We start from the raw sequence: 27,127 nt of genomic DNA, 5'->3' as shown, positions 1-27,127 counted from the left end.
ATCTTCAACAACAAGATAACTGATGATAGAGGAGAAAGAGAAAAAGAAAGAATGAGAAGAAATTTCAATAAAAAAAAGGAAGAATAGGAGGAGGAGGAGGAAGAGAAGGTGTTGATGACGACGATAACGAAAAAAAATAATGAAAAAGAAGAAGAAAAACGTGTAGTAATGATACGAAGTGCGTGAATATAAATGGCTTGTTAAGATTGTACGAGGAGAATAATTCTTTTAAAACATAGGTAATCTTTTTGTTCAAAAATAAACTAGAGAAAAATTTAAGATATTTTAAAAAATATCAATATTTAAATAGTTTTATTTCTTGATCTTAATTATATATATTTGATCTATAATTAACGGAATATCAGTATCTATAAAACACTTGAAAATTTTCAATAGTATATTGCGTGACACTATTTGTCATGATTATTATATTAACATCTCATGAGAGCATTATATATTATACTAATCATAAGTTCTGTTATGACACTTATTTTATTTATTTTGGGGGCAAAAGGGAAGTAAAGGAGAGAAAGAACATCCACGCCATATTAATGATATTATGGCGAAGGATAATGAAACAAAAATGACAATATATTTGATCCACACAGAAAACTAGAGGACAATGAATAAAGCTAAATTGAAAATGTTGCAATGGGTATGGTAGGACCACTGCATCTGCGGGAATGCCCAGCAGAGATTGTTACCAAAATGGATAAGGTCTGTTAGCCGAGTTAGATCTTGCCCCCACAATCATCAACTACGATTCTTTCTTTATTTTTTTCCAAACATCCATAATTTACGATAGAAACTTAACTACCGTTGTTTTTATATGAAATTAATACTTCAAAATTGTTAAATAATTTAATATGAGAACCCAACCACAATGTATGGCAGGCATGCATGATTGCCACCATGCAAATAAATGCAGAAAATGGCGAACAACAACCACAACCACTTTAAGATCGATGAGATGAGAAGCAAGCCGCATTTAATAGAATTAATTAATTAAATATAGCAACTCATGCAAAACCCCAATAATGAAAATGAAAATTAAAATTAACAATAAAATACTCTTGTGCGCACAATCTGCAGAATCTATGTACCCAACAAACAGTAACAGAATTCAAAGATCAGAATCAACACTCAATTTTCAGCGTTCGGACATTCTCTCGCAAAATGCCCTTTCTCCCCACAGTTAAAACAACCTCCACCACCACCGCCGCCGCTTCCGCCGCCTCGTCTCCGGTTTCCACCACCCTGTCCCTGGTAACAATCTCTCGCCAAGTGACCTGTTCGTCCACAATTGTAACACTCAGGGCCTCCTCCACCGCCATAACCTCCTCCTCTACGACCACCGCCTCCACCTCTTCCGTAACTGTAACCGTCACCGTCGCCCCGGCCTTCACCGCCGCCATAACGCCCACCGAACCTTCCACCACCTCTTCCTCTTCCTCCTCTTCCCCCTCCACCTCGAAAGCCACCACCAAACGGGCGAGATCTAGCCATGGAAGAGACATCGACGGCCTTAGTTCTGCCGGCGTCGCCGTAATCAACGGCAAACTCAACCGGCTGGCCCTCGGAGAGTGTACGGTAACCGTCGGATCGAATGGCAGAGTGGTGGACGAAGAGATCCTCGCCGCCATCGTCGGGAGCTATGAATCCGAAACCCTTCTGTGCGTTGAACCATTTCACTGTGCCCGTGGATCTCTGAGTCTCCGCTGCCATGGCTTCTCAAAACCCAAAACAGAAAGAAGAGAAGGTTCTGGAAAGAAATTAAACGTAGAAGTTTCTTTTTTCCGTTATGTTGGGTTTGTAAAAGGTTAGTAACGTGACGCTCAATTGCAGTGTCAAGCTGAGCAATGTGATTCGTCCATTCCTGTGGAAGTGAAAGAAATAAGATGTCTACCCTACTACCCATTTTCTCTTATTTAGATGCCATATCCACTATTATCAATCCATTATTTCATATTATAAAAAATATAATTATTTTATTATAATTAATTTAACTGTTTTATAATCAAATATTTAATTATTATGATGACCGATTATTTTTATATATAAATATAAATAAATAAATATATAATAGTCGGTTTTTGAGATTTAACAAATATTTTTATATATATAATTTATAAACCTTTTTCTATTATGATAAAAGTTGAATTTAATTTTAATATATTATTTTTTTTTTAATTTATAACATGAATAATCATTAAAGAAACTAATGTAAATAGATAATTCTGTAAAAATTTTAGAGTTATGTATCAAAATTATCTAATATTATAGGTTAATAAAGTTAGGCAGTAGATAAATTTCAAACCTAGATATGGGATCTTTTCAAGCTAAGAGAATCACTCATGGAAATTAGTTATTGTTATTGGACACTAGTACCCATAGTTGTCAGAACCGAACCGGTGAGGTTACTGGGTCACTGGGTTACTGGTTTAACCGGTGGGTCACTGGTCGAACCGGTTAATCCGGTATAATTAAATAATTATATAAAATTTAATTATTTTTTCTTTATTAAAAGTATTTTTATTTTATTTTTATAAAAATAATTATTATTTTTAAATTTTAATATTTTATTAATTAATTTATATTTATTGTATTATTATATTATTATAAGTAAAAACTTACATACATTTAATTTTCATGTGAAGTTGATATTTAAAAACAATTAGATAATTTGACAAGTTTAACTAAATATCATCTAACGATTTTCAACTATCAACTTCATAACAACTGCATGTGAGTCTTTACCTATTATTATATACTACAAGTATTTATTGAAAAAAAATATTAATAGATATCATAAAATCATGAAAAGAAAAAATAAATTATGATTAATAATTTTTTTATCTTTTTAATATATATATATATTTAATAAAATTTATATTTAAATAAAATATAATTGATTTAAAAATTAATAACTTTAAAATTAAAATTAATTGAATATAAGTAAATAGAAAATTGCTATATGTATTATAATTTGGATATATATTAGTCAAAAGCAATGTAGCTTGGTGGTCAGATTGTCCTTCTTGCAACCCTGGAGTGAGGAGTTCGAACCCTATGTGAGCCATTTTGGAAAATTTTCCAAAATCCACACAACTTTGACACTTGGCACGCTGGAGCTTATGGAGACCATGGTGGACTTGCAGAACCCAGATGCATTGTAGCTTCGCCTTCAGTTGGGCCCAACCGGTTCGGTTCGGTCCGGTTTTCACCGGATTTGGCTGGTTCGTTGCGGGTTCAGCCGGTTCGTTCCGGTTTTATGCCTTGAACGGTCCTAATCTCGGACCGGACCGGTGTAGGGTCCGGTTTACCGGTTTTCCGGTCGAACCAGCCGGTCCGGTCCGGTTTTTACAACTATGCTAGTACCAGGCAATAAAAAAAATGAGGATATTATGTATTATTAATAATTTAATATTGGTAGCAACTTGTTTTCGTTTGGCGGGACCAAAATCAATTATAATTCCAATCCAAATCCGAAACTCCCAATTATTGCTGGTTATTATCCGTTTGGCTTTTGTTTAGGAGTTGGGACATGGACATGGGCTAAACTCTCGTGCTGATTAGGCTTGATCTCTATTTGTTTTGGTATGGAGACATGTTTAAATCAAGAAGTGGCATGAAAAAAGGCGCCTGATTTAATGCTCCTTGGAGCTTTGGAGTATTAAAATTCCTTTTAAAGAGTTAAACAAAAGTTAACATTTATATCTATTTTTTATTTTTTTTATTTAAAATTTGTTTGGACTAAGATTATTATTTTAATTTGGGCTATTTTAAGCCCGTCATATTTTTGGATTAATATTACTCATATTATATTATTATAATAAAAATTATTATAACATTATTATAAAAAGTTTAAAAAACTGAAAAGTCAAATATATTTTTTTATATGAATTTTAAAAGACTAAAATATTTTTTAAGATTAAAATTATTTAATTTGAATTAAAAATTTAATTTAATTTTAAAAAAATAAAACTAAAAAAATTATATTTAAATTTAAAAAGATAAAATTATCTTTTTTAAAGATTAATTTAAAAATTATAAAATATTTATTTAAATAGTAATAAAAAGGCAAAATTATCGTTTTGGTATTAATTAAATGCATAAAAAAACTTGAGATTTAAACAATAAAAATTATTTTAGAATTAAATTTGTTTAAATGAATTAAAAAATATAATTTTAAATTTTAATTTATCAAATACTCTTATAGATAATTTTATAAAGACAAAAATACCCTTATAAAAATTAAGGACCGACTTACAAGCTCGAACAACCAATTCAACAATAAATTATATAACTTTTATCTAGTTCTAATTTCACTTCAATTATCATTCATTTTTTTTATTCATATTTTTTTCGTAGTAGAAATTTTTTTCTTTTATTTAAAAATCTAATTCTAATTTGAATTGATATCATTTAATAAATTTATAATATTAAAATTTAAATTTGATTTTAAAAGACTAACATGCACTTTTCATATAATTTTAAATAATAAAAATACTCTTTAAATAATTAAAGTTGTTTTGTTAAATTAAAAAAAATTGAATTTAAATCTTTTTTTCTTTATTAACTAAAAGAAACCACACGTGAATATGAACTTGAATTTAATTAATAGAACCAAATATATTATTTAGTATTAAGTTTAAATATTAAAATGTTCTTTTAATATTAGATTACTTAAACGAGTTAGAAAATAAAATTTTAAATTTTAATTTAAAACATTAAAATATGAACAAAAATAGAAGACCGGAACAATTAAAATAGGAGAATAACAGAAGAGCACAACAGCATCACCACTCACATTACATGGGAGACGTAGGCGGCGAGTGAGGCGAAATGCCTCCAAGACGGCGGCGACGCGATGATAGAAACGATGAAAGAGACGCGACGTTGAAGGAGATGCGAGTGACAGTGGTGAACGGTGGTAATGAATTTGGTTAGAAGTGAGATTTGAGAAAGAGAGTTATGAGGTAAAATAAAGAGTTTTTTAATTTAAAGCAGAAGAGGTAAAATAAATATATAGAAAATAAAAATTTTAGCTGCGAAAAACTAATTTAAAAATAAAACTATATAGAGTATTGATTCACTAAATAATTAACGATTTTATAGACTGTCGATTCACCAAACTATTAAAGGATATTGTAAACATAGTCATATTAAAAACAATACGAGTATATTAATTTTTTAATTTATAATTAACGGTTTTAAATAGTTGTCTTTTTAAAACCGAATAAATATAATTAATCATATAAGTATAATAATAGGAAAATTCACTCATATAAGCTAATGAGTCTCAAAGTTTACACGAATCCTCCAATAGAAAAATTGGTTCATGAATCAACCAAGAGGGCATTTCTATCCACTCTCAATGTAATTTGAATCAGTATGATTCGAATTACACACGTACGCACACACCTACTAATTCGAATCAACCTGATTCGAATTACACACTAATTCGAATCAGGGTGATTCGAATTATACACAAACTCACATACTAGTTCGAATTGGACTGATTCAAACTAGTTATGGAATATTTGTCAAAAATATTAGAAAAAATATTATTGAAATATTTGTCAAAAATATTAGAAAAAAATATACTACAAAAAATATAAAAAATTATAAATATTAGTTGAACGTAAATTTTATAGCATAAATATAATTCATGCAATTATTTTAATACACCACTAATTATATCTATATGGAGCCAATGCTAAATCGAATTCAATTAGTTTGATAATACGAGTGTATGAAAAATAAATTGCATTTTATAAAGTTTAAAAATTTTTATTATGTGATAGGTTAGTAACGAGTACATTACAAATTTTTATAGTACTCATTGTAACAATGTTTAAATTAATAATTGTTATTAAAATTTTAGTTGTACTTGTTACAAAATAAATAATCACAATAATTTTTAATAGTTCATGAAAATTTTTTAATAAAATTATTTAAATTATATGGTGAGATATTACATGATTCGAATTACGCATGGGGAAGTTTGAATCACTCTTATTCGAATTATATGGTGAGTAATTCGAATTCTATACAATACTGTTCTGGCCATTCTTGATAACTCATGAATATTTTTTAATAAATTTATTTAAATTATACCACAAAAAAATATTTTATTCTATACAAAATAATTTAAAAAATAGCTTAAAAGATGTTAGGAGTACTATAAAAATTTGTAATGTCCTAAGAATACTCTACATAGTCAATAATAATTTAGAAATTAAATAAAATATTTTTATCATGTATTTACCTAAATCATTAGAATATTACAAACTTTTATAGTACTCATAACATCATTTAAGCCATTTTTTTAAAAATTATTTTGTATAGAATAAAATATATTTTTTAATTGTTTGTATGGAATAAAATATTTTCTTTAATTTCTAAATTATTATTAACGTAGAGTATTTTATTTAAAATTTGAGTACATGCATGTATTTACCTAAGTCATTAGAACATTACAAATTTTTATAGTACTCCTAATATTTTTTAAGCCATTTTTTAAAAATTATTTTGCATCGAATAAAATATTTTTTGTGGTATAATTTAAATAAATTTATTAAAATAATTTATTAAAAAATATTCATGAGCTATTAAAAATGGACAAAGGAGTATTGATTCGAATTGATAGCTCATTAATATTTTAAAGAAGTCTCGTAATTAAATATTTTGTTAACTTTTTTTAATGCATAAAATAAAATATATATTTTTTAATTTTAAAATTATTAAAATTTTTAATAAAATTTTTAATAAATTATTAATTTTTTAATAAATTTTTTTAATAAATTATTAATTTTTTTAACGGCATCATTCGAATTATACCATGAGTAATTCGAATCTGGCCAATTCGAATTACTATGTGCAGCGTGTGAGTAATTCGAATCACCCCGATTCGAATTAGTGTGTAATTCGAATCAGGTTGATTTGAATTAGTGCGCGTCTGTGTGTAATTCGAATTAGTGTGACTAATTACTGTGAATATGTAATTCGAATTACATAGAAATGTCCTCTTAATTGAACCTGTAACAATTATTGGTTGGGTTGAATCACGTATATTTTTTTCCAGGTTAGTTTATATGTGTGATTTGTCCTATAGTAATACGAATACGTTTATTTTTATCAAATTAAATTAATTTATTAATTAAAGAGTAAAGTATCGTTTTTGTCCTCAACGTTTGGGGGGTAAATCCTATTTGTGTCTCTAATGTTTAAATCTTCCTATTTGTATCCCTAACGTTTGTAAAAGTGATTCAATGTTATCCTGCCGTCAATTACACATCATGAGCGCTTTAGTTTGAGTTTTAAAAATCTCTTCTTGAAGTTAGAATACAAATGTCTGGAATATAATCGATGATCTATTCCGAAAAATAGCTCATCAAATGTTGAAACTAATTCTTACAACATTTACATAATTTACTTTTCTAGGGATATAATTGAATCTAAACACAAATAATGGGTATAATATTAAAATCGACCACATCCAAGTGAGTTCTAATTGAGAATGAATACATCCAAGTGAGAATAATTAAAAAATATAATTTGATTTGTTAGTATAATTGATAGTAGGATAACATTGAATCACTTTTATAAAGGTTAATGATACAAATAGAACGATTTAAACGTTAGGGACACAAATAGGACTCACCCCAAACGTTGGAGACAAAAACGATACTTTACTCTTAATTAAATTATATTTATTTAAATTTTAATTTAAAAATTTTATAATTTAAAATTTAAAATTATATAAATGAAATTAGATTAATTAAAAATAAAAATATACCAATATGATTTAGATAGTACAGTAATAAATTTATGAAATTCTAAAACAAAATAAATTTGAAAAGATAAAAATAAAAAAATTATTATGAAAAACAATAATTTTTTTATTTTGTTTCAGTAAAAAAATTAACACTAATAAAACACTAAAATTAAAAAAAAAGTTACTTAATAAATAAATAAATAAAGATGAGAGATTAATATTTTATAATTATTTTATATTTTTATTTAAAAGCATAATTTTAAGTTAGTGTTAATTTTTTAAATATTAAATTTTTTAAAAAAATATAATTTTTGGCATTAATTGTTTAATGATATTATCAGGGTACAATAAAAACTCCATTAATTACTCTTTAAAATACTGTGCCAACACTAATAAAGAAAAGTTAGAAATAAGTTATGTTTTTTCAATTTAAATTTTATTTGCACTTTGCACTAACATTACTTTTTTGTTTTCATTTCGGCCTTTTTTATACTTATTTTATTTTTGAATTGCTATTGGCTCATTACAAAATTATAATAGAAACAAAAATTAAAAATTTTAAAAAATAAAAGAATTCATATTTAAATTTGAAAAAGATAAAATTATTCTTTTGAAGATTTAGTTTAAAATTTTCAAATATCTATTTAAAGTTTAAATAAAAAACAAAAATATCTATTTAATAATAGTGTTGTTTAAATATATCTAAATTTAAAAATTTGAATTTAATATTAAAAAATTAAAAAATCATGTATAAGATTCATTTTAAAAAAAATCAAAATCTTTTTTTAAGATTAATGTTATTTTATAAAAACTAAAATGTTAAACTTTTCTTTTTTTAGTCAAGGGGAGTCAAGTCACCCAACCCAACACAAACAAACCCGAAAACCCCACCCGATCCAAAGCCTAATACCATCTCCATCACTTTTGAAGCAAGAGCGCCGGAAAAAGCTCCGCCGCGGTTTGCTCCTCAGCACTTTGGTTCCGCAGTCATCTCCGATCCTCCTTGGTCACGCGTAGTCTTTCGTCTGTGCTGGATTCATGCCTTCCAGTGATCGCCGAGGCCTGCTCCGCCGCGGTTCCAAGAGGTTCACAATATAATCGTTTGCGTCTTGCCTTGGGCCGACACCGCCGCTTCTCCTCTGTGGTTCCATGTTGATTCCCCGATGCCGCTGGCTCTCCGCATCGCCTGGAATCGCCGCTGCCGCTTCTCCTCTTTGGTCCCCATTCGCTACGCTGCTGCTTCTCCTCTGTGACTCCTGTTGATCCCCCAATGCCGCTGGATCTCCATCCGCAATGCCTAAAAATTTATTTATTATTTTTCAAGGATCAAAGGCAAACAGACTGACCCTGACGTGGTTGGACGCGGCGGCAACGACAGAGAAAATATTGAGGAGAGATCAGGGTGATGTACACTGAGTGACTGACTGAGTTAGAGAGAAAAACAAGAGACGACGGTATGTAAGACAATTAAATTATTTTAAATAAATAAATAAAAAGAATCAAAATAAATTTTTATTTTTATTTTCATTTTTCTTTAAAATTTATATCTAATGGAGTTTTTTTTTTTTTTGGACAGGGGCCATGGGCCAAAGCTGGCCCAGCCAAACAACCAGAACCCGATTCGCCCCAATACCCGCTTCCCCTAACACTATAGTCGTCCTCCTCGTGTTGCTCTGTGTTAGATGTTGCTGTTGCCGCCGGATCTTCCCTTAGCAGGCCGAGCTGATGCATGGATCTGAAGGTTGAAGCTTCTTTCCCGGTTGGTGTCCTGAGTTCCACTCTGCAGTGCGACGTTCTGAGATCACCACCTACACCGTTCTCCTCCCCAGGCCAGTGCTGCCGCCGCTGATTATGGATCCTCCTTGAAGTTTCCGGCCGGTATGTCTCTGCCGCTCTGCTCCTCTGCCTCGAGGCATCCCGCATGGGACCAGGACCGTCAGTGCTCCCTGCTCGACCTGCTCTCCAAGCTTCGCCGATATGGATGCTCCTCTCTGTAGTTGGCCGCCGCGACGCATTGGGTTGGTGATGCTCTCCCCCTTCAGCTTCTTGCATGTCCCGATTTCCCACCCTCTCAGGTAAGTCCTCCAAACATTAAGGGAGTACCCTAACAGCCACCATGAAAAAAGCATGCGTCGAAAATATTTTCATTTGTAGGCCCAATAAAAAAAGTTGTGCTATTTATCATGCTAGCCCAGCCCACACAATGTGAATGACATTTTGCTCAACGCATGTGCTATGAGTTATAACTTATAACTTATAAGCCTCCAACTGACAAGCTTCTCCATTAACCCACCGCAGCAACATCTACTTTCACGATCACTTTCTTGAAGCCCATCGTGCATGCAAGCTCCAAGCTCTTCACCATTCCCCATAGCTCCGCAATGAACGTCGTAACGTCTCCAATCCGGTGCAAAAATCCAGCAATCCACTGCCCTTCATCGTTCCTCAGGAGTCCGCCACATCCGCTTCACCCATCTCTCTAGCCACGACCTCCAATTCACAAGTTTCTCCATTTTTATTCCTCCACAACCAACTGGTAAATCCTCTCCACAGCTTCTTTATTTTCAATATCTTGTTTGATGATATCTGTTTGACATACAGATTCTTTTAGTGGTACCGGTACTTTTAAAATTGTGGAATTTTTAATTTTATTCATTTAAAATTTATTAAATTTAAAATTTTAAAATATTTTATTTTATTTTTAATTAAACTAATTTAATTACGATTTGTGATTCGGATTAGATCATTGAACTATTAAATTTAAATATTTTATTTTATATTCCAATTTAATTTCGATTTTTGCAACTTTGAGATGTTTTAGAGTTGATAAAAATTCAAGTACAGTCCACTTTTACATAAAATTGATATTTAAGATTTAAAAGTAATTAAATAATTAAATAATTAAATAATTTAATTAAATTTTTATTTAATAATTCTTAATTATCAACTTCACATAAAATTAATTCATATTTTTCGATTGCATTTCATATACGGGATTTCATATACGGGATTTCCAAAAAGAAAAAAAAATTCATAGTCTGCCGTCAAGAATAGGGAAATGACAGAGAAATTTTAAACAAACGAGCATCAGCCATCAAGAATCATTCATGGACGTATTGGACGGTGCATGTGATCAAGTGGGGTAATGTGTGACAGTGTGAGCGTAGGCCCCACTCCAACTCCACCAACCCTTTGTTTTGGTTTTTGGTTCGTTAAATACAAACCAGTGAAACCCGCAATCCAAAAGGAAACAAACACATGTTTTTGGCTTTCGTTTGATTCCTTTTCAACTCAAATCCGCAACGTTACGTAGGAATTTCTCCCTTTGACTTATTAATTATACTTATGCCATTTTATTCTTATTTTTTATTTTCGCTCACCTCCAGTCATTGAATATTTGGTCGACCTTCCTTGCTTATCTTATCTATTTCATGGATTACTTAAAAATTTCTGATTTAAAATAAACATTTCTAGTGGCCTGCATTTAATTGTCCAATGCACTGACATCATTGCTTGCAGCTTATGTTATCTTTCGTTTTTTAGGTATTAGTTTTCGTATGGTTAGCCGTGTTATCCTAAGTCATTGCTTAAGTAGCAAAAAGATATTCTATGATTATAATATTAAATTATATTACTAATGTATGAGTATATGCATTAAGGATGGTTCTGAATCGGTAATGATGTGCTTGAGGAGTTGAGGTGTTGTGTCAACTGCATTTTTTAAATATGTATATGTAAAACCTGTTTGTGCCAAATGTTTATTTAGTGGTTCTTAGAAAGTTTCTCCATTAAAAAAGTAAAAATAAAAATGACAGCTTTTTAAAATGGATTATTCATTGTCAACAGAAAAGAAAAGAAACTCATTGACGAAGATCATTGAGGTGTATGTTCTATTTCATGACTCCATATTTTTTTCTTTATTGATAAATTCTGTACCAACTAACCCTATCCCAACATATCAATCTTGTGCTAAGAACAAACAAAAATAAAACTAATTTAATGAAATGCCATTTTTTAGCTCACCATAACAAGGAGGAAAAAAAAAGGAACTTTCTTACCATACAATTTTTCTATGAATTTAAATTTGAATTATTCAGAATAAAAATATATTAAAATTTGTTAACAATAACATATAAAATTTTTAATTTTTACACCGAAATTTTGTTACAAACCTCAATTAATTCAAAAATGTATCAAAATTACTTAATGATTGCGATATATAAATTGAGTTTAAAAACAACATACAAAAATGACTGAATTATCAAAAAAATACATCCAAATTAATTTTGGATTAAGCAACGTCATCAATATGATAAAATTTTATGATAATGATAACAATAACGATGATACACGTATAAAAAGAAGACGACAATGACTATAACGATGATAGTCATGATAAAGGAGGAAGAAAAAAAAAAAAAAGCGTGCAGCAAAACCGCAAAAAAATTGTGTTCATACAAGTGTAATAATTTGAATGGACTCATTTGATTAAATAATTTATATGTAAAAATTAATTTTAATCATAAATAAATAAAATCGTGTTCCTAAATACATATTATTCTTTCTATTTTTAATATATTTCAATATAATAAAAATATATATTTTTTAATTTTTTTAATAATTAAAAAAGTAAATTATAATCTCTCACTATTAATTTTATAAATAAAATAAAAAATAAATATAAAAAAATAATAAAAAATTAAAAATCATACTTTACGCTCCCAATTTTTTTTAACAATGGAAAGAATTCATTCTCAAATATCATGTCTCATTCTGTCATTCCTTCTTAACACGGTGGACTAAGTATTAACTAATAGCTATAGACAATAAATCCATAATTACATAGTTCTAAATATGAAAAATGAATAATAATAATAATAATAATAATAATTAAAATACCAAATATAATAAGCAGTAGCAAATTGCGAACCAAGTTGTTGGGTAAAACGAGGACCCGTGGCTGCGCCACATTAACTGCACTGTGCCACACGAAAAGTAGCGCCACACAAAAAATAGCACAAAAAACAAACAAAGCACAGTTAGTTATAAAATACCAAATTTTATATTATCTTATATTTATTTATAATTCATATAAAATGAGAAAATGATATTTTTTTTATAAAATAAATACTCTTTTTTTAAGATTACTAAAAGTTGCTTCTTTAATTCAATCTAAAATAGAGAAAATTGGGTGTATTTAACCTCTTTTATATCTAAAATATGATAGTTATATTTTTTGCTGATATGTAAATATATTCGTTTGAATAAGCATGGGTGGCAGGGTGGCCGCAACTGCATGAGTCAACCTGTTACATTAGTTTTTTTTTTTTTTTTTTTGTCTCTTTTTAAATTGTTTTGCGATTTCAACGCAGTGACGCGCAAGTTTCCCGTGCGGTTCTTATTTTCTTTGTTGAATAACAATGGAGAGATTGAACAGTGGCGCGGGTTCTTCTTCCATTAGGAGGCGCTCACTCAGCGTATCCAGCCACGTCAGCCACCGCACGGAAAACGACGATGACGCCGAGAGCGAGAGCGTTTCAGAAGCCGGTGACATTGGAGATCGCGCACTTCCGAGCAGAAGGTTCAGCGCTACCAACAGCTTCAGGTTCTCCTTCGATGAAACAAAATCAGATGAGAATGGCGGTACTGCTGCTGACGTGGAACAACTGCAACCGCCAAGAGCCTCTTCTGCTATTAGGCCTTTGCCACCTCAGCTCGTAGCTTCTCCTCTTTCCACCACCGATGCAGTTTTGCCTTCTGAAGAACCAAAGAAAGTGAGCTATCTATCTCTCTTCTCCATCTCATGTTTTCATTTTTAGTATTTGTAATTTAGGACAAGATTTGAAGTTTATGTAAAGTGTTATATGTGGATAGATCTAATCATATATATCATGGTATGGCTTACATTTTTTTTTATGTGTTTGTACATTCAGGAAACTCGTAAAGGTTTGCCAGAGTTTCTGGACTATGCTTCATGTATGATTCATATGGCTGTTTTCGGAATTCTAGGGGTACGTAAATATCCTCTTAAACTTGGTTATTAAACTTAATTAGATTGATTACTAACTTTACAGTATTTGCTATTTTTTTTGCTTGTAATTGATGAGTGCTTAATTGCTTATTGATATTCTTTAGCTGGTATTAAACCAAGATTCTAATAGCCACAGTAACTATATATGCAGGTCTTAACAAGATATTTACTGCAGAAGCTATTTGGCCCTGGGGAAGCCAATTTGACAAGCAACAAAACTGTTCTTTACCTTGATCTTCCTGCTAATATGGTAGCCGTTTCTTTCCCTGTTATTTTTCTTGCTATTTTTCAGATATCACATTATTATTATTATTATTATTATTATTATTATTATTATTATTATTATTATATGCTTAAAAGCACCATGTCTAAATTTGTAGCACTTTCTAAGCTGAAGGTGGGGCCAAATAAGAAAGTTTTGGTTTCTGATCCTGTAGTTAGTGGAGCTGCTTTTTCATTGTGTACTTTTTAAATAAATCTAGAGAGTTGAACAACTGAAAATCTGATTTGAACCTTCCTATGATATTCAACTAGTGATGCGCTAAAGGCCTTTTTCTACAGAACTACCCAGTTACAAATTAGTTATGAATCCTTTTTTACTACATAATAATAAATGGTACGCTTAAACTGATAGCAAAATAAAATTGCTGTTGGAAAACAATGAAACTTAATGTAATTATTTTACATGTTATTTCAGATTGGTTCATTTTTGATGGGATGGTTTGGTGTTGTATTCAAAACCGACATATCTCAAGTTTCAGAACATCTAGCTATAGCAATAACAACTGGTTACCTAGGAAGCCTTACAACTTTCAGTGGTTGGAATCAGAAAATGCTTCAACTCAGTGTCTCCGGACACTGGCTCTTCGCCATACTCGGTTTTTTACTTGGTAAATAGGTCCACTAGATAAGAGAAGTTTCCTTTTAGTTATAAATATGATCTTAGTCTATTGAATTTTTGAAGTGTTTTTGCCGGCTAGATTAGCATTTAGCATTACTGAGTGGGTTTGTTTTGCAGGCTTATTTCTTGTTGGATTTTCCATCATAGTTGGAATTGAAACTGCCAAGGGGTTCAAGTGGCTTCTAAATAAGCTGAATATGTGTTCAGGAAGTGGTAATAACTCTGAGAACTGCAGAGTAGATAGCCCCCAACGTCACTTGGCGGCTATGACGATGTTCTTGGTGATTTTAGGAATATTATGGGGTGTGAGTGGTGCACTGCTGAAGGCTAAGTTCAAGAATGGTGGAAGTGGTGCCGAGTTATGGTTCGCTTGCATGGTTGGACCTGTAGGTGTGTGGATTCGATGGTTCTTAGCTCGGCTCAACGGTCGTGGATTAGGAAGGGCAGGGTTGTTTAAATGGATGCCATTTGGAACTCTCATTGCCAATGTATCAGCTGCTTGTGTAATGGCTGCACTTTCCACCGTAAAGGAAGCAGTAAGTTTCTTTTGTGCTCCTCTGTCTCCCAGTGTTCCAATATTTGCTGCATTTGCTAATCTCTAACCTAATAATAGTAATAGGATTACAATTAAATTAGATACCATTGAGAAATTGTTACAATTGTGTCTAGATTCATTGATTTATGAATGTACAAAAAAATGTTAGTACAACCATCAAAGGTAGCGTGTTAAACATACAAGAAATAGCAAATTAGAATCATTTGTACATTTAGTATTCATATTAATATATTCCTGATGTAAAGATTTTATTGTTATAAATCCAAATCTTCAACAATCTCTAAAGGTGGATTCATATGAGCCATTCACAAAAAAGTTGTAGTGTGATTCATATGAGCCATTCACAAAAAAGTTGTAGTGTAATTCATGTGATGTGATATCCGATGGCTGGTATGAAGTCTATAAAGGGTTTGTGATATAAAGTTTAGCTTTAGATAAAGAGAAACCAATTTCACATTGCAAAAAAAAAAAAAAAAAAAAAAACACTCATTTTTCTCATTACAAATTTTGCAGGTCAATACCAAAGATTGTGACACTATTGTAATCGGAACACAGTTAGGTCTCTTGGGGTGTTTGAGTACTGTCTCAACTTTTGCAGCTGAATTCAATGCAATGAGAGAAAGCAATCATCCTTGGAGAGCCTATGTGTATGCCATTATCACAATGTGTGCCTCATTTGTCCTTGGAATCTTGATCTACTGTGTACCTGTTTGGGCAACGGGATATGACACTAGCACATAACAATTGGAGCATAGCAGAAGGCAATATCTACTTTTGATCTTTGGACAGTGTGTTTGTTGGTGGAAAAGTCCAAGTTTTACCACAAGATCCTTCTTAATTTAGAAGCAGTGAAATTTTTCTACAAGGAAGGACTCGAGTATGGAGAAGCAGAGTGATGCAATTTACCACTTTTCTTTGAGGCTCAATAATTTCTAAAGAACTTTATGCTGATAGGAGTTTGATTAATGTTTGATCAGCTCTCAAATGTTTAATTAATTTAGATGAGCTATATCATGAGGAGAAAAAAGATGACAAGGGTACATATATCATTTCTCCAAAGGAAATTATGGTCTATGGCTAAATGAGTCTCCAAGGTCTAACACAGTTGCTGCCAGAGATGATAAGTTTATCATTAGAAAGAAAAAGATACTATTGGAAAAGAGGAAAAGGGTTACAAGAAATTGAAGCATATGTTGACAAACTTGCCAATCAGTGATGCTTTTAGAGCTAGAGTTACAAAACCTTGGCCTTGCTTATGTTCATAAGTGTACTTCTAATTAAAGTAATAGACAGTAATAAAAGCAACAATCCTTTTATACCTTGATTGCTTTCTAAATCAAATATATGGATTTGCATATGAAGACTTCTTTTTTTCTTCTCTCTCGCCTCTCTTTTACAAAATTATCTCATCTCTATGACTTTATTTTATTTAATTAGAAAAGGAAAAATTAAATGTTTGAAATCGACGGGGAGTATATATTATACTTGAGCAAAGGGTCTTTGACATGTAAAGCTAAGTTTATTTATTCACGACGCCTACAAACTACAAGATATAAATTATTGAATGGAGACACTAGGTGTGCAAACACGTTCTCGTCTACGGCAGCAACATTAATGTATCATGTATGTGTTAGGTGGCTGAACCCAAAATTGAGCAACTCAAGAACGAAAATGTTTGTTAGTATGTGTGTATTTTGATAAACGGCTACAAATATTTTTACATAATTAATTAATTCAGATGAAAAAGCAAAAAACACAAACAGTCAATTATATTTTAAAAAAAATCACAGGTGAATCAAATAATCATGGTGGTAATAAGTTGTTGAATTCGTTGTTAATTATAATTTGTGTAGATACTTATGTAAAGTATGCATACAGTTCCCTCTTTCCTCTAATTATATGATATCTACTATAATTTGGGGAGTAAAATGACTTTTTCTCCAAATTCTACCAACGTAGTGGCTCTGCGAAGCCAGAACTTTATTTTATTTCTTAATTTTTTTTTATCCTTTCATTTCTTCCTCAATCTGTTGCTCATTTTAGATGTTTAGTTTTAAAATTTTAAACGTTTTTTTCTGATTTAAAAAAAAAAAACGGATAATGTAAATAGATCATGACTCCAATCGAAAAATAAATTAAAAAAAGCCAAAAGTACAATTTTAACAGCCCATTTATTCATTTAAGCCATCAATTTTTGGTCAAAGTTTGTAGCTACAATTTTAGCCACGATTAATTAATCGTTATATGTATATATAAAATTCAAGTAGTCGCATAAATACGAGTACAATGGTAGAATATATATATATGTTAGTATATATTTAAAAATATATCTAAATTTTATAAAATTTTAAAAGTAAATAATAATTTTTAACTAGTAAAATATATTATATGTTAAATTTAATAGTAAAATAATTTACATAATTAATTTTAAATTTAAAATATTTAAATAATTTAAACAGTCAACTTAATATTTTAAATTGCACATCTAAACAGTTTTAAAATAAAAAGTTAAAAAATAAATAAAAAATTTAATCAAATGACATACTGTTTATGTTGCCAAAAAGCATATTCGATTGCTAAGAATAAAAAATAAAACATTTTAATATGTATCAATTGTATATACTATTGGATTGTACTGATATTTAATTTCATGTTATTATCAAGTTAGCAAAAATAACTTTTTTTTTACCCTATTTCTTAAATTCTTATTCATAAGAAAAATTTAATTGGGTTATGAAGATTCTTTCTTAAACACTTTTAAGAAAAAATTAATATAAAAAATTTAATTATTTTTATTCATAAGAATATGGGGATTCTTTCTTCTACCTCAGAAGGAGAAAGAGGCTTATGCTAATGACCCATCTAATGGAACTTTGAAGGTTATGGGACAAAGATGACCAAGAACCATGAAGAGAAGGTGGAGTGGGTTGACTATTTTTTCCATATGATGGCTCCTTCTTCTAAGGTCAACTATGACAAGTGGCTCAAAAACCCTCCTTCCTATAGGTTCGTGATTAATTAACTTAATTGGTTAATTATTAATAATGCCGGATTATTTAATTAATTCATAACATACAACAAGTATGAGTTATTTTATATAGTAACGACTAGTAGATTAACACCAACCAAATAATTGAGCCTATTTGCAAAATGTCTAATATCTATCCATTAGATAATTTAGTATTTGTTTAGATGCTATTAAATTTGATAGAAAATTTTTTATTAATAATTTTTTTTATTTTTTAACGTGTTTGATAAAATTTTAATAATAAAAATAAAAATACTAAAAAAATAAAAAAATATTTTTAAAAAATTATAATTTACATATTTTTTTAAAAGATTTTTTTTTAAAAAGATATTTTTATATTATTATACCCAAAACATAATCATCATAGTCATTTTTAAAAAAGTTACTACAAAAATCACATGTGAAGATATATCATATATATTTAAAAAAAGTTGGGCCATAACTATATAATTTTTGGGGGTTTGTGGGAGCTACTAAGCAATGGAAAGTACAAGAGTGTTTTGCATAGAAGCTTGGTGAACAAGGAACGCAAATGTATGCCATGGGTAGTTTTCCAAAATAAAGTTAACTATGATAAATCAATTTATTTTATTTTATTATTATCAATTCATTTCATTTTATTTAATAATAAGACATGTTGCAAAAGATAATTTACCTTTTAATTTAGAGAGAATTAAGTAGAATTCACTAATAACAAAGAATTGATATATACATTTTAAACATGCATGCCAAAATCTCTCGGAAGTTAAAATGTGAGTATGCACAACATTTTTTTTTTCAATTTTGCTTTATACACTTTTTTTTTCTTTTAGAAATAATTAATAAAACTTAAATTTCAAACCGTCACAAAAACTCTAACACCACATGGTGAATTATTTGTCCTAAAAATTTACACACAATAAATAAATAAATAATTACTAATCTAACATTTTTCAAACACTAAATTATAGTAGTATACTAAAGTAGGACACGTTTTCGTATTTTTTTACCAATTATTGACACAAATATATATTTTATTCCCAATAATTTATTACTTAATTATCACATGAGTTGTCACTGAATAATTTAGAATATTATTTGTTCTTATTTATCCTAAGAAGTAAGAACACACAAATTAATAGTTATGAAGAAGAAATAAAGATAGAATAATCATTTATCATACAATTGATGATTATCAACTTTAAAAATACATCAACATACTCTCTTCTTCAATTTTTTGGTGCGAACACAAGTTGCATATATATAACTTGGAAAAACTTAAGTACAGTGTACTCGACTTCAGGTGAAGTTGATAGTTGAGAGCCGTTAAATGAAAATTTAGTCAAATTAATTAAATTATCTAACGACTCTCAATTATCAACTTCACATCAAATCGACTGCACTGAGTTTCCACCATATAACTAACCCTATCTTGGCCCTGAGACAGTCTGTGAAGATATGTAAGAAACTAAAGCAGCTTGAGAGCCACCACTTGTCATGCTTGATGAAGAATTATTATTCACTTCTCTTCTTCCTCCTTCGTTATCGTTATTCTCCTCAATTATCATTGAAGCCTCCGTAAATCTACGACCATAAAACCTTAAAAAGTTCAGAGACTCCATCTTTGGTTGCGGCAATGGCATACCACCTTCCAACATCCCAACAACCGCCGCCATGTTCGGCCTCAACGCCGGTTCTTCATGGACACAGCACAACGCAATCCGCACAAGCTTCTCCACCTCCTCGTTCGTCACGCGCCCTTCTAGTCTCGGATCAGCAAGATCCATGTAGTTCCCTTCTTCATGCTTCTCCAATGCCAACAAAGGAAAATAAAGCAATCCTGACGTCGAAGATGACGAAGAGTTATGACCACCTCCTCCTCCTCGGCCGCCACTATTACTATCCTCGTCTATACTATGACTTCTTGATTTAAAATAACAATTTTTCCTTCCGCTTATAAGTTCGAGAAGAACCATACCATAACTATACACATCAGTTTTTTCTGTGATAGCAGAATTTGTGAGCCATTCTGGAGCGAGGTATCCACGGGTACCTCGCATTGTTGTGAACAATCCAGATTGTTCGGGACTAAGAAGTTTTGATAATCCAAAATCCGATATCTTAACTTGAAAATGATTATGCAAAAGAATATTTTCAGGTTTGATATCGCAGTGAATAATTTTATGCTCACACCCACCATGAAGATAGGCAAGACCACGCGCCGTCCCCAATGCCACGTCATATCTCTCTTGCCATTCCAATGGTGGCCCTCCACCGAACAACGTTCGGTCGAGGGAACCAAGATTCATGTACTCATACACCAAAAACCGATGCCTTCCTTGGACACAAAAGCCTTTTAATTTCACAAGATTGACATGATGGATGTTTCCAATGACAGCAATTTCTGTGCAAAAGTCTTTCTTCCCTTGAACTCCTATGTTGACTATTTTCTTGACCGCCACGACGGCATTGTCGGAGAGAACTCCTTTGTACACCGTACCAAAACCACCGGAGCCGATCAGAGTCTTGAAATCATCGGTGGCCTTTTTGAGTTCGTCGTAGTCGAATCTTCGAGGCAAACCCGGGATGTAGAAGGCATCAAGGTCCCCGGAAGAATGAGAATAATTATTGTTGGGTTTTCCGAGTTCCAAATCTTGTTTTCTTTTGGAAATTTTAATAGATCTTCTCCACAAGAAGAAAAGAAAGGCCATCAAGAGAGCGAAGCCTGTGATCGGCAACAACACTGCGGCCACCACCGGAAAGCCTCCTCCGCCATCTTCAACATCTCTCGTATCATCATTGGTGGTTGTGGATCCTATAGAGACCTTGATGAAGCCAAACATGTCTTGATTGGCTCCATCGTTACTTGACAAAATTGACCCCAACTCGTTTTCAATCACATAGCATGAACCGGATGAGTTTCTATAGAAGACTCCCAAGCATGAACAATTCTTGGAACATTGATCCTGACATAACGATAAATCCACACTGTCCATAACAGGATCGGTGTAGATATTGTGAAAGTAGTCCAAACCATTTCCAAGATTCAAGAATGAAACAACTGAAGAAGAAGAATTTGATTGGTTGTTGTTGTGGTAACTATCATTATTAGAACCATCACAAGAATATGGAAAGGAATAAGAACCGTTGCTTGGAACACAACCACCAGAATTACCTGAACCTACATGAAAATTCTGGGGACAAGAACAAACAGGTAATGATGATGATGAAGAAGAAGAAGAAGAAGAAGAGGTATCATCATCATTGCATAAACCAACTCTGCCACAAACTAAGGGAGTTCCACAACCATCATCTGGCCCTTGAAATTCCTGCTTCCAACCGGTTCCGGAAGAAAAACTTTTGATCACAAAATGGCCAGAGTTATCCAATGTAGCTACTCGAAAATTCGACTCCGGTAACCCTACCAGAAACACAGCAACCGTTCCATTACTTCCAAATAGGTAGAAACCTGTTCTGTTCACAGCCATGTACTCCACCATGCTTAATGAATTCCTATACGCCTTTGTGTCCATTGAAAGTTTCCAATATGTCTGTCCAAGCCTATGTTACAAATATATTTATGTCATATAATTACAGTGTGAATGGTTATCCAAAAAAATGTAAGAAAGTTTATTGATAAGTTGATACCATTGGAGGATTGCATCAGAGGAAGTGATTGTGAGGTTGTAGCTTCCAATGGACAAGTCTGAATCTGATGAAGAACTTGACAAAGATGATCCAACAGGTAAGCTCTGGCCGATGATAATTGTGTCGGTTGGATAGCGAAAACTTTCCCAAAGAGAAACATTGGAAGGATCAAGGAGTAGGAGGTTACCCATGTCAGTGAGGACAAGCCTACCAACTTGTGATCTCAATGGTGGAGTTGACCATACAGGATTATTCCTTCCACTTTCATCAGAAATTGTTATCCCTTTAACAGTTAGATTCATTTGGCCGGAGCTCGAGACGGCGCGGCCGCGGTTGGCGGACCAAGTGATGGTTCTTGATGCAACATGGATTATGCAGAGATAGAAGCTGGTTTGCTGGGAACCCGGGTTGAATATTGCAGCCTTGAATGTTCCGTTTGGAGATATTAAGAAGGTTCCAGAGTCATCAATGAATTCGAGGTATGTGGCACTGAAATTTGGAGTGATTGCCTTGAAGGTGTAGCCTGAGATGGTGGCAGTGGCAGTGAAGATGAGGAAGATGATTAGAAGAGAGGAAAATATTATGGAAGGTTTCATGTTGTAATGATTTGGTGAAACAATGATGAAAACAGAGGAGAATAATTAGGACATGCTTTTGGTTTATTTTAGACTTTTGGAAAAATGTGGAATTGGTCTATCAATATATTTTTTTTACCAAAAATAGAAAACTCGAATCCGCAACCTCTTAATTGAGTATCTTAATTAAATATGGGAAGATTATGTCATTTGAATTATAACTCATTGGTCTATCAATATTACTTGATATTTTTGTTAGTATTTTATGTTTATATCAATTGTATGGAAAAAATTTTTTTGATGTTTATATCATCATGAAAACTCAAATGCAGTCGACTTCACGTGAAGTTGATAGTTGAGAACCGTTACATCTTACATGAAAATTTAGTCAAATCAGTCAAACCATCTAACAACTCTCAACTCATGTGAAGTCGACTGCACGTGAGTTTTCACCTTATATCAATTGGATGGAAGTCGTGGAAATATGAGTTGATGAAAATTAGACCTATTTTTTTTTATAGAAATCATAGTAAGAGATCATTTAAAAATTATCGTAGTATTTGTATAATCTATAAAGTTTAATGGAATATTTATTGAATTTTAAGATGAAAAATATAAACAAATTTAAAATGTATATTTTAATGATTAATTAAAACACCAATTTAAATATATAACTATTTTTCAATAACATAATGATATTTTGTGGATACTTAATAATTATTTCTTAACCATATATGCGTTGACAAATGAAACTGCTTCCCAGCCTTTTGCGCTCTCTAACAACTTGTCCCTCAAATTCTCAATGATGATGAAAGTGGGCATTATTTATTAATTAAAAAATATAAATAAATAACTCCTGACGAATCAATTTTAAATAATTATAATTAATACTCATTAATCTTATATTTAAAAAAATTTTAAATTATTATTAATTAATAATAATTAATTAGTATGAATTATAATTCAAAAATACTTATTAATTTATTATTGACTAGACTTCTTATTAATTATCTAACAGGATTGTTATTAATTAATTGTATGGTCAATGACATAAGATAGGACGGAACGAAATAAAATAAGTGTAGCTAACGGATACTTTAAGACATTTATTTAAATTATTGTTAATAAAAAATTTTAATTTTATATTTTATATAAAACTTCTTTAATTGATATATGTTTTAGTTGAAAAGTCTTATTTATGCAAGTTTGGGTTGTTTGTTACATGGTTCAAACTTATTACTAGGTGCCGTTATCTTTGCCATATCTTACATGCATTACATCATTTTAGACATTTAACATGTATGTCTGGCTGTGCCCACAATAATTCTCTAATAAAATATTGCACACTTGTGACGACTTATGTGCCAGCATGACAAGAATAGTTAAGTTTGTTTATTACCAAATAATTGTACCTGTGCACCATGCGTACTTCTTCCACACCTCATCTCGTTTCTTTTCATACAATGATTTAAGTAAATTTATTATTATTATTATTATTATTATTATTATTATATAAGAAGAAAATGCACATGAAAATACGTCTTCAAATATGTAGTTAAGGAAAATTACAAATATATAGCCGTTAATTTTAGTGATTATTTTAATATGTAAATAGTATTTTTTTTTGTTGATTATTAGGAGATAAAGATAGAGGAATGAAAATTTTGTGATCTACCACTATATATATATATATATATATATATTTCCTTCTTACTTCCTTAAATCGTTATTACCAAACACGAAATAATAAAAAAAAATTGTGTATAACAAAATCATGTAGCTTAAGAGTGAATAACTTTCTTACTATACCAATTATTTCTTGACAAGTCATCTTTGTGACCCCATTCATGGTTTTTTGTTTGAACTTTTCAAACCTCTAATTATAAGCTGCAATCTTTGAATGGATGACCACATATATTTTGAGCACCGCCAAAAGTCACCCATCAACTAATCCAATGGAGTCAACTCAGCATCATATATAAGATCAAATAAATTTTTAGATAATTATTCTGGTATCTTTTTAAAAAGAGAATTTATTTTAATAAAATAATTGAAGACTAAAATGATGCAGACATACAATTTTGTTTGTCTTAATTAAATCTATATAAATTGAATAAGATAAATTTGATTTAAAAATATACACATAAATCAAATAAAACATATTCGATTTATGCACAAAAGCTTGTATTTATATTTATGTAAATTAAATTAAGTTTATTCGATATCCTAATATAAGGGAGAGTATGCTTCATTTTTAGGAATCTAAATTTTGCCCCATGACAAGTAAAAAACAGGCCAATTCGATTTACACAAAAAAAAAAAGTATATGATAAATTAAATTAAATCAAATCGATTTATTGCTTAACATATTATGAAATATGGTAATTCTATTTAGTAAATGGTAGATCCTGAACGTTTGTTTTTGTTTAGAATGGCATTCACAATGACTAATGATGATAATATTTTAGTTATTGTATACTATAGAAGGACGACTAAAAAAAATTACAAAAGAGAATAAAATTTATTGATAAATATCTAATAAGTGCCTTTATCAGGCAGTTCACTAGTTTTGCTGAACTACAAAGTATTATAATACAAAAACTGGGAGTCAATAACATCAATCATGCGGAGAAATTATTTTATATAATTTCTATTTATTTGTGTGAGATTTTGTGAAGTACGACTCTTTTGTGATAGAAAATTTTACAAGTTTTGTTTCATTGTCGTTGTCAGTTTTTCGAAGTAAGAACCCATGAATTGTTGGCCAAGTTTGGAGATGCGGTCACTAGTTCAAGAAGATCAAATCAAAATTCTCAATTTGTAACACTACCAGAAACCTCTAACTCAATGCTTATAGTTGCTTCTACATCTATGGTTGTAGTTGTACCAAAAGCAGTGTTGGTGACATTTTTGTCCTTTGTAGTTGGTTTAAACTACGTTAATCATGACAAAATTAGTGATAATTTCTTTTAGTGAGCTTGCGATTGTGATGCCAACTTTTCCTGGAATGATACGAGCTTCAATTGGGGGGGTAGACAACCGATCCCATGAAAGATGCAATTGCGGGATGATGAGGATATAGAGCCTGCTATGATAACTGAGGATAGCAATGAGGATTCAGGGAGTTGTATTCTTGTTGGCTAGGGTGGCTCCTCGAGTTCTGGAATGCAGCAATATCCGTTGTACTTTTTGACTTTAAACTTGGAGGCCATGGAACAATAGAAATTTTCAGACATAGAATCTGGATTTGGAGGTAGAGATTCGCATGATACATCAGCTCCAATTAAATTCCAAGTTAGACAACAATTTAGAGTATAGGAAAAGTTGTGTTTAGTGTCAAGACTTATAGCATCTATCATGGAGTTGAATATATAGTGTTAAAGTCAGATCACATCAAGTATCATAAAAAGTAAGGAATTTGAAAAATATTTCAGTTGGTTGATTCGGATCACTCTTCGACAGTGAAAGAATACTTTGTATTAAGAGTACAAATAGAAAAGGAGTCAAAGCTTGGCTATCAAGAAAGTGAGAAAAGTCAACAAGAAAACAAGAATGGTAGTTAGGTAATTAAGCTTTTGTTTTTAGGCTTCAGATTCTATTAGCAAACATATATATATATATATATATATATATATATATATATATATATATATATATATATATATATATATATATATATATATATATATATATATATATATATGTTTGCAGTCTTTTGTAATTACACATTCATTCAATAAAATAATACAGTTTCTATCTTCATTTTCATCATCAATTCTTTAATCTCAGTTTGTAGTGTATATCTTTGCTATTGCTGTTCATATTTTCTCATTCCTTGTTCTTTAAAGCAACTCACTTTTCATTCTCTCTTCATGGTATCACGAGTTCGGTTGTAATTGATCCATGGATGCCTCTCTCGAAAATTCAGACACACCAAATTCCACTCCAATAAATGCACAACATCAACACAATAACCATAATCCTCAAAATTCTACACTCAACTTTTCTCTTCCTCCATAATTGTTCAATTCTCGTCCCTTCAACCCCATCAATAACAAATTAGGAGAAAGGAATTATCGCACTTGGCAATAATAGGCCCTTGCAGTAATTCAAGGACAGGATTTGGAGGATCATCTCTACAATCTACATAGAATGAATTCCTCCACTATATCTCACAATTCTTTCCTATCAACCAGGTGATAAACTCCAATTTTGTGGTTTATCTTGTGTTAAATTTAGTGGATTTTATCAATTTTTCTCACATTTATTCAATGAAATAGCATGGTTTTGTGAATTTCTCCTAAATTGTACTTAAAAGTGAAAACATACTTTTTATGCCTTAAAATTACTAAATTTAATTCACTTTAACCATTCGATGCCTTGATATGTTTGTTGAGTGATTCTAGGTTTATAAGGCAAGGATTGGATGAAGAAGTGCAGAAAAAGCATGCAAAGTGGAGAATTCATGAAAAAAAATAAGGATTTGTGAAAATCATAGCAACGCGCACGTGTGACCAAGAAATTTTGCCAATCGATGCGCACATGTCACCCACGCGTACGCGTAACACTTGTCACGTGACCTCATTAAAAGAACACATTGGGGACGATTTCTGAGCTCATCCAGGCCTA

General features: G+C 30.9%; 3 protein-coding genes across 4 annotated transcripts; 1 reads left to right on the top strand and 2 right to left on the bottom strand.

Annotated features, from left to right (window-relative positions):
* Positions 1-971: 971 nt before the first annotated feature.
* Positions 972-1,950, bottom strand: LOC112766769 (cold shock protein 2). Its single transcript, XM_025812665.3, has one exon. The coding sequence runs from the start codon at positions 1,723-1,725 to the stop codon at positions 1,144-1,146; it is 582 nt and encodes a 193-aa protein (XP_025668450.1). The 5' UTR covers positions 1,726-1,950; the 3' UTR covers positions 972-1,143.
* A 7,386-nt stretch (positions 1,951-9,336) lies between these two features.
* Positions 9,337-16,625, top strand: LOC112764146 (uncharacterized). Of its 2 annotated transcripts, XM_025809685.3 has the most exons (8): positions 9,337-9,855; positions 10,079-10,316; positions 13,153-13,554; positions 13,714-13,791; positions 13,963-14,061; positions 14,509-14,701; positions 14,830-15,248; positions 15,782-16,625. In XM_025809685.3, the coding sequence occupies exons 3-8, from the start codon at positions 13,201-13,203 to the stop codon at positions 16,007-16,009; spliced, it is 1,371 nt and encodes a 456-aa protein (XP_025665470.1). In that variant the 5' UTR covers positions 9,337-9,855; positions 10,079-10,316; positions 13,153-13,200; the 3' UTR covers positions 16,010-16,625. The 2 variants fall into 2 exon arrangements, with proteins under 2 accessions (XP_025665470.1, XP_072079671.1); XM_072223570.1 differs by lacking the exons at positions 9,337-9,855; positions 10,079-10,316 and having other exon boundaries at positions 11,338-13,554.
* A 2,782-nt stretch (positions 16,626-19,407) lies between these two features.
* On the bottom strand, positions 19,408-22,597 carry LOC112766506 (G-type lectin S-receptor-like serine/threonine-protein kinase At5g35370). The gene is made up of 2 exons (XM_025812399.3): positions 21,924-22,597; positions 19,408-21,836 (listed from the first exon to the last, which is right to left on the bottom strand). The coding sequence occupies exons 1-2, from the start codon at positions 22,517-22,519 to the stop codon at positions 19,703-19,705; spliced, it is 2,730 nt and encodes a 909-aa protein (XP_025668184.1). The 5' UTR covers positions 22,520-22,597; the 3' UTR covers positions 19,408-19,702.
* Positions 22,598-27,127: the final 4,530 nt, after the last annotated feature.

This window comes from Arachis hypogaea, chromosome 17, assembly GCF_003086295.3.
Source record: "Arachis hypogaea cultivar Tifrunner chromosome 17, arahy.Tifrunner.gnm2.J5K5, whole genome shotgun sequence".
Classification (NCBI taxonomy): domain Eukaryota; kingdom Viridiplantae; phylum Streptophyta; class Magnoliopsida; order Fabales; family Fabaceae; genus Arachis; species Arachis hypogaea.
This window is presented reverse-complemented; position numbering and strand designations above follow the sequence as displayed.

Excerpts from the sequence above, each read along its gene's own strand:
- LOC112764146 (XM_025809685.3), top strand. The coding sequence starts at position 13,201 with ATGGAGAGATTGAACAGTGGCGCGGGTTCTTCTTCCATTAGGAGGCGC. Across the intron at positions 13,555-13,713 it reads CTTCTGAAGAACCAAAGAAA|GAAACTCGTAAAGGTTTGCC; the intron begins GTGAGCTATCTA and ends TTGTACATTCAG. Across the intron at positions 14,702-14,829 it reads CATACTCGGTTTTTTACTTG|GCTTATTTCTTGTTGGATTT; the intron begins GTAAATAGGTCC and ends TTTGTTTTGCAG.
- LOC112766769 (XM_025812665.3), bottom strand. The coding sequence starts at position 1,725 with ATGGCAGCGGAGACTCAGAGATCCACGGGCACAGTGAAATGGTTCAAC.
- LOC112766506 (XM_025812399.3), bottom strand. The coding sequence starts at position 22,519 with ATGAAACCTTCCATAATATTTTCCTCTCTTCTAATCATCTTCCTCATC. Across the intron at positions 21,837-21,923 it reads TCTGATGCAATCCTCCAATG|GCTTGGACAGACATATTGGA; the intron begins GTATCAACTTAT and ends TTTGTAACATAG.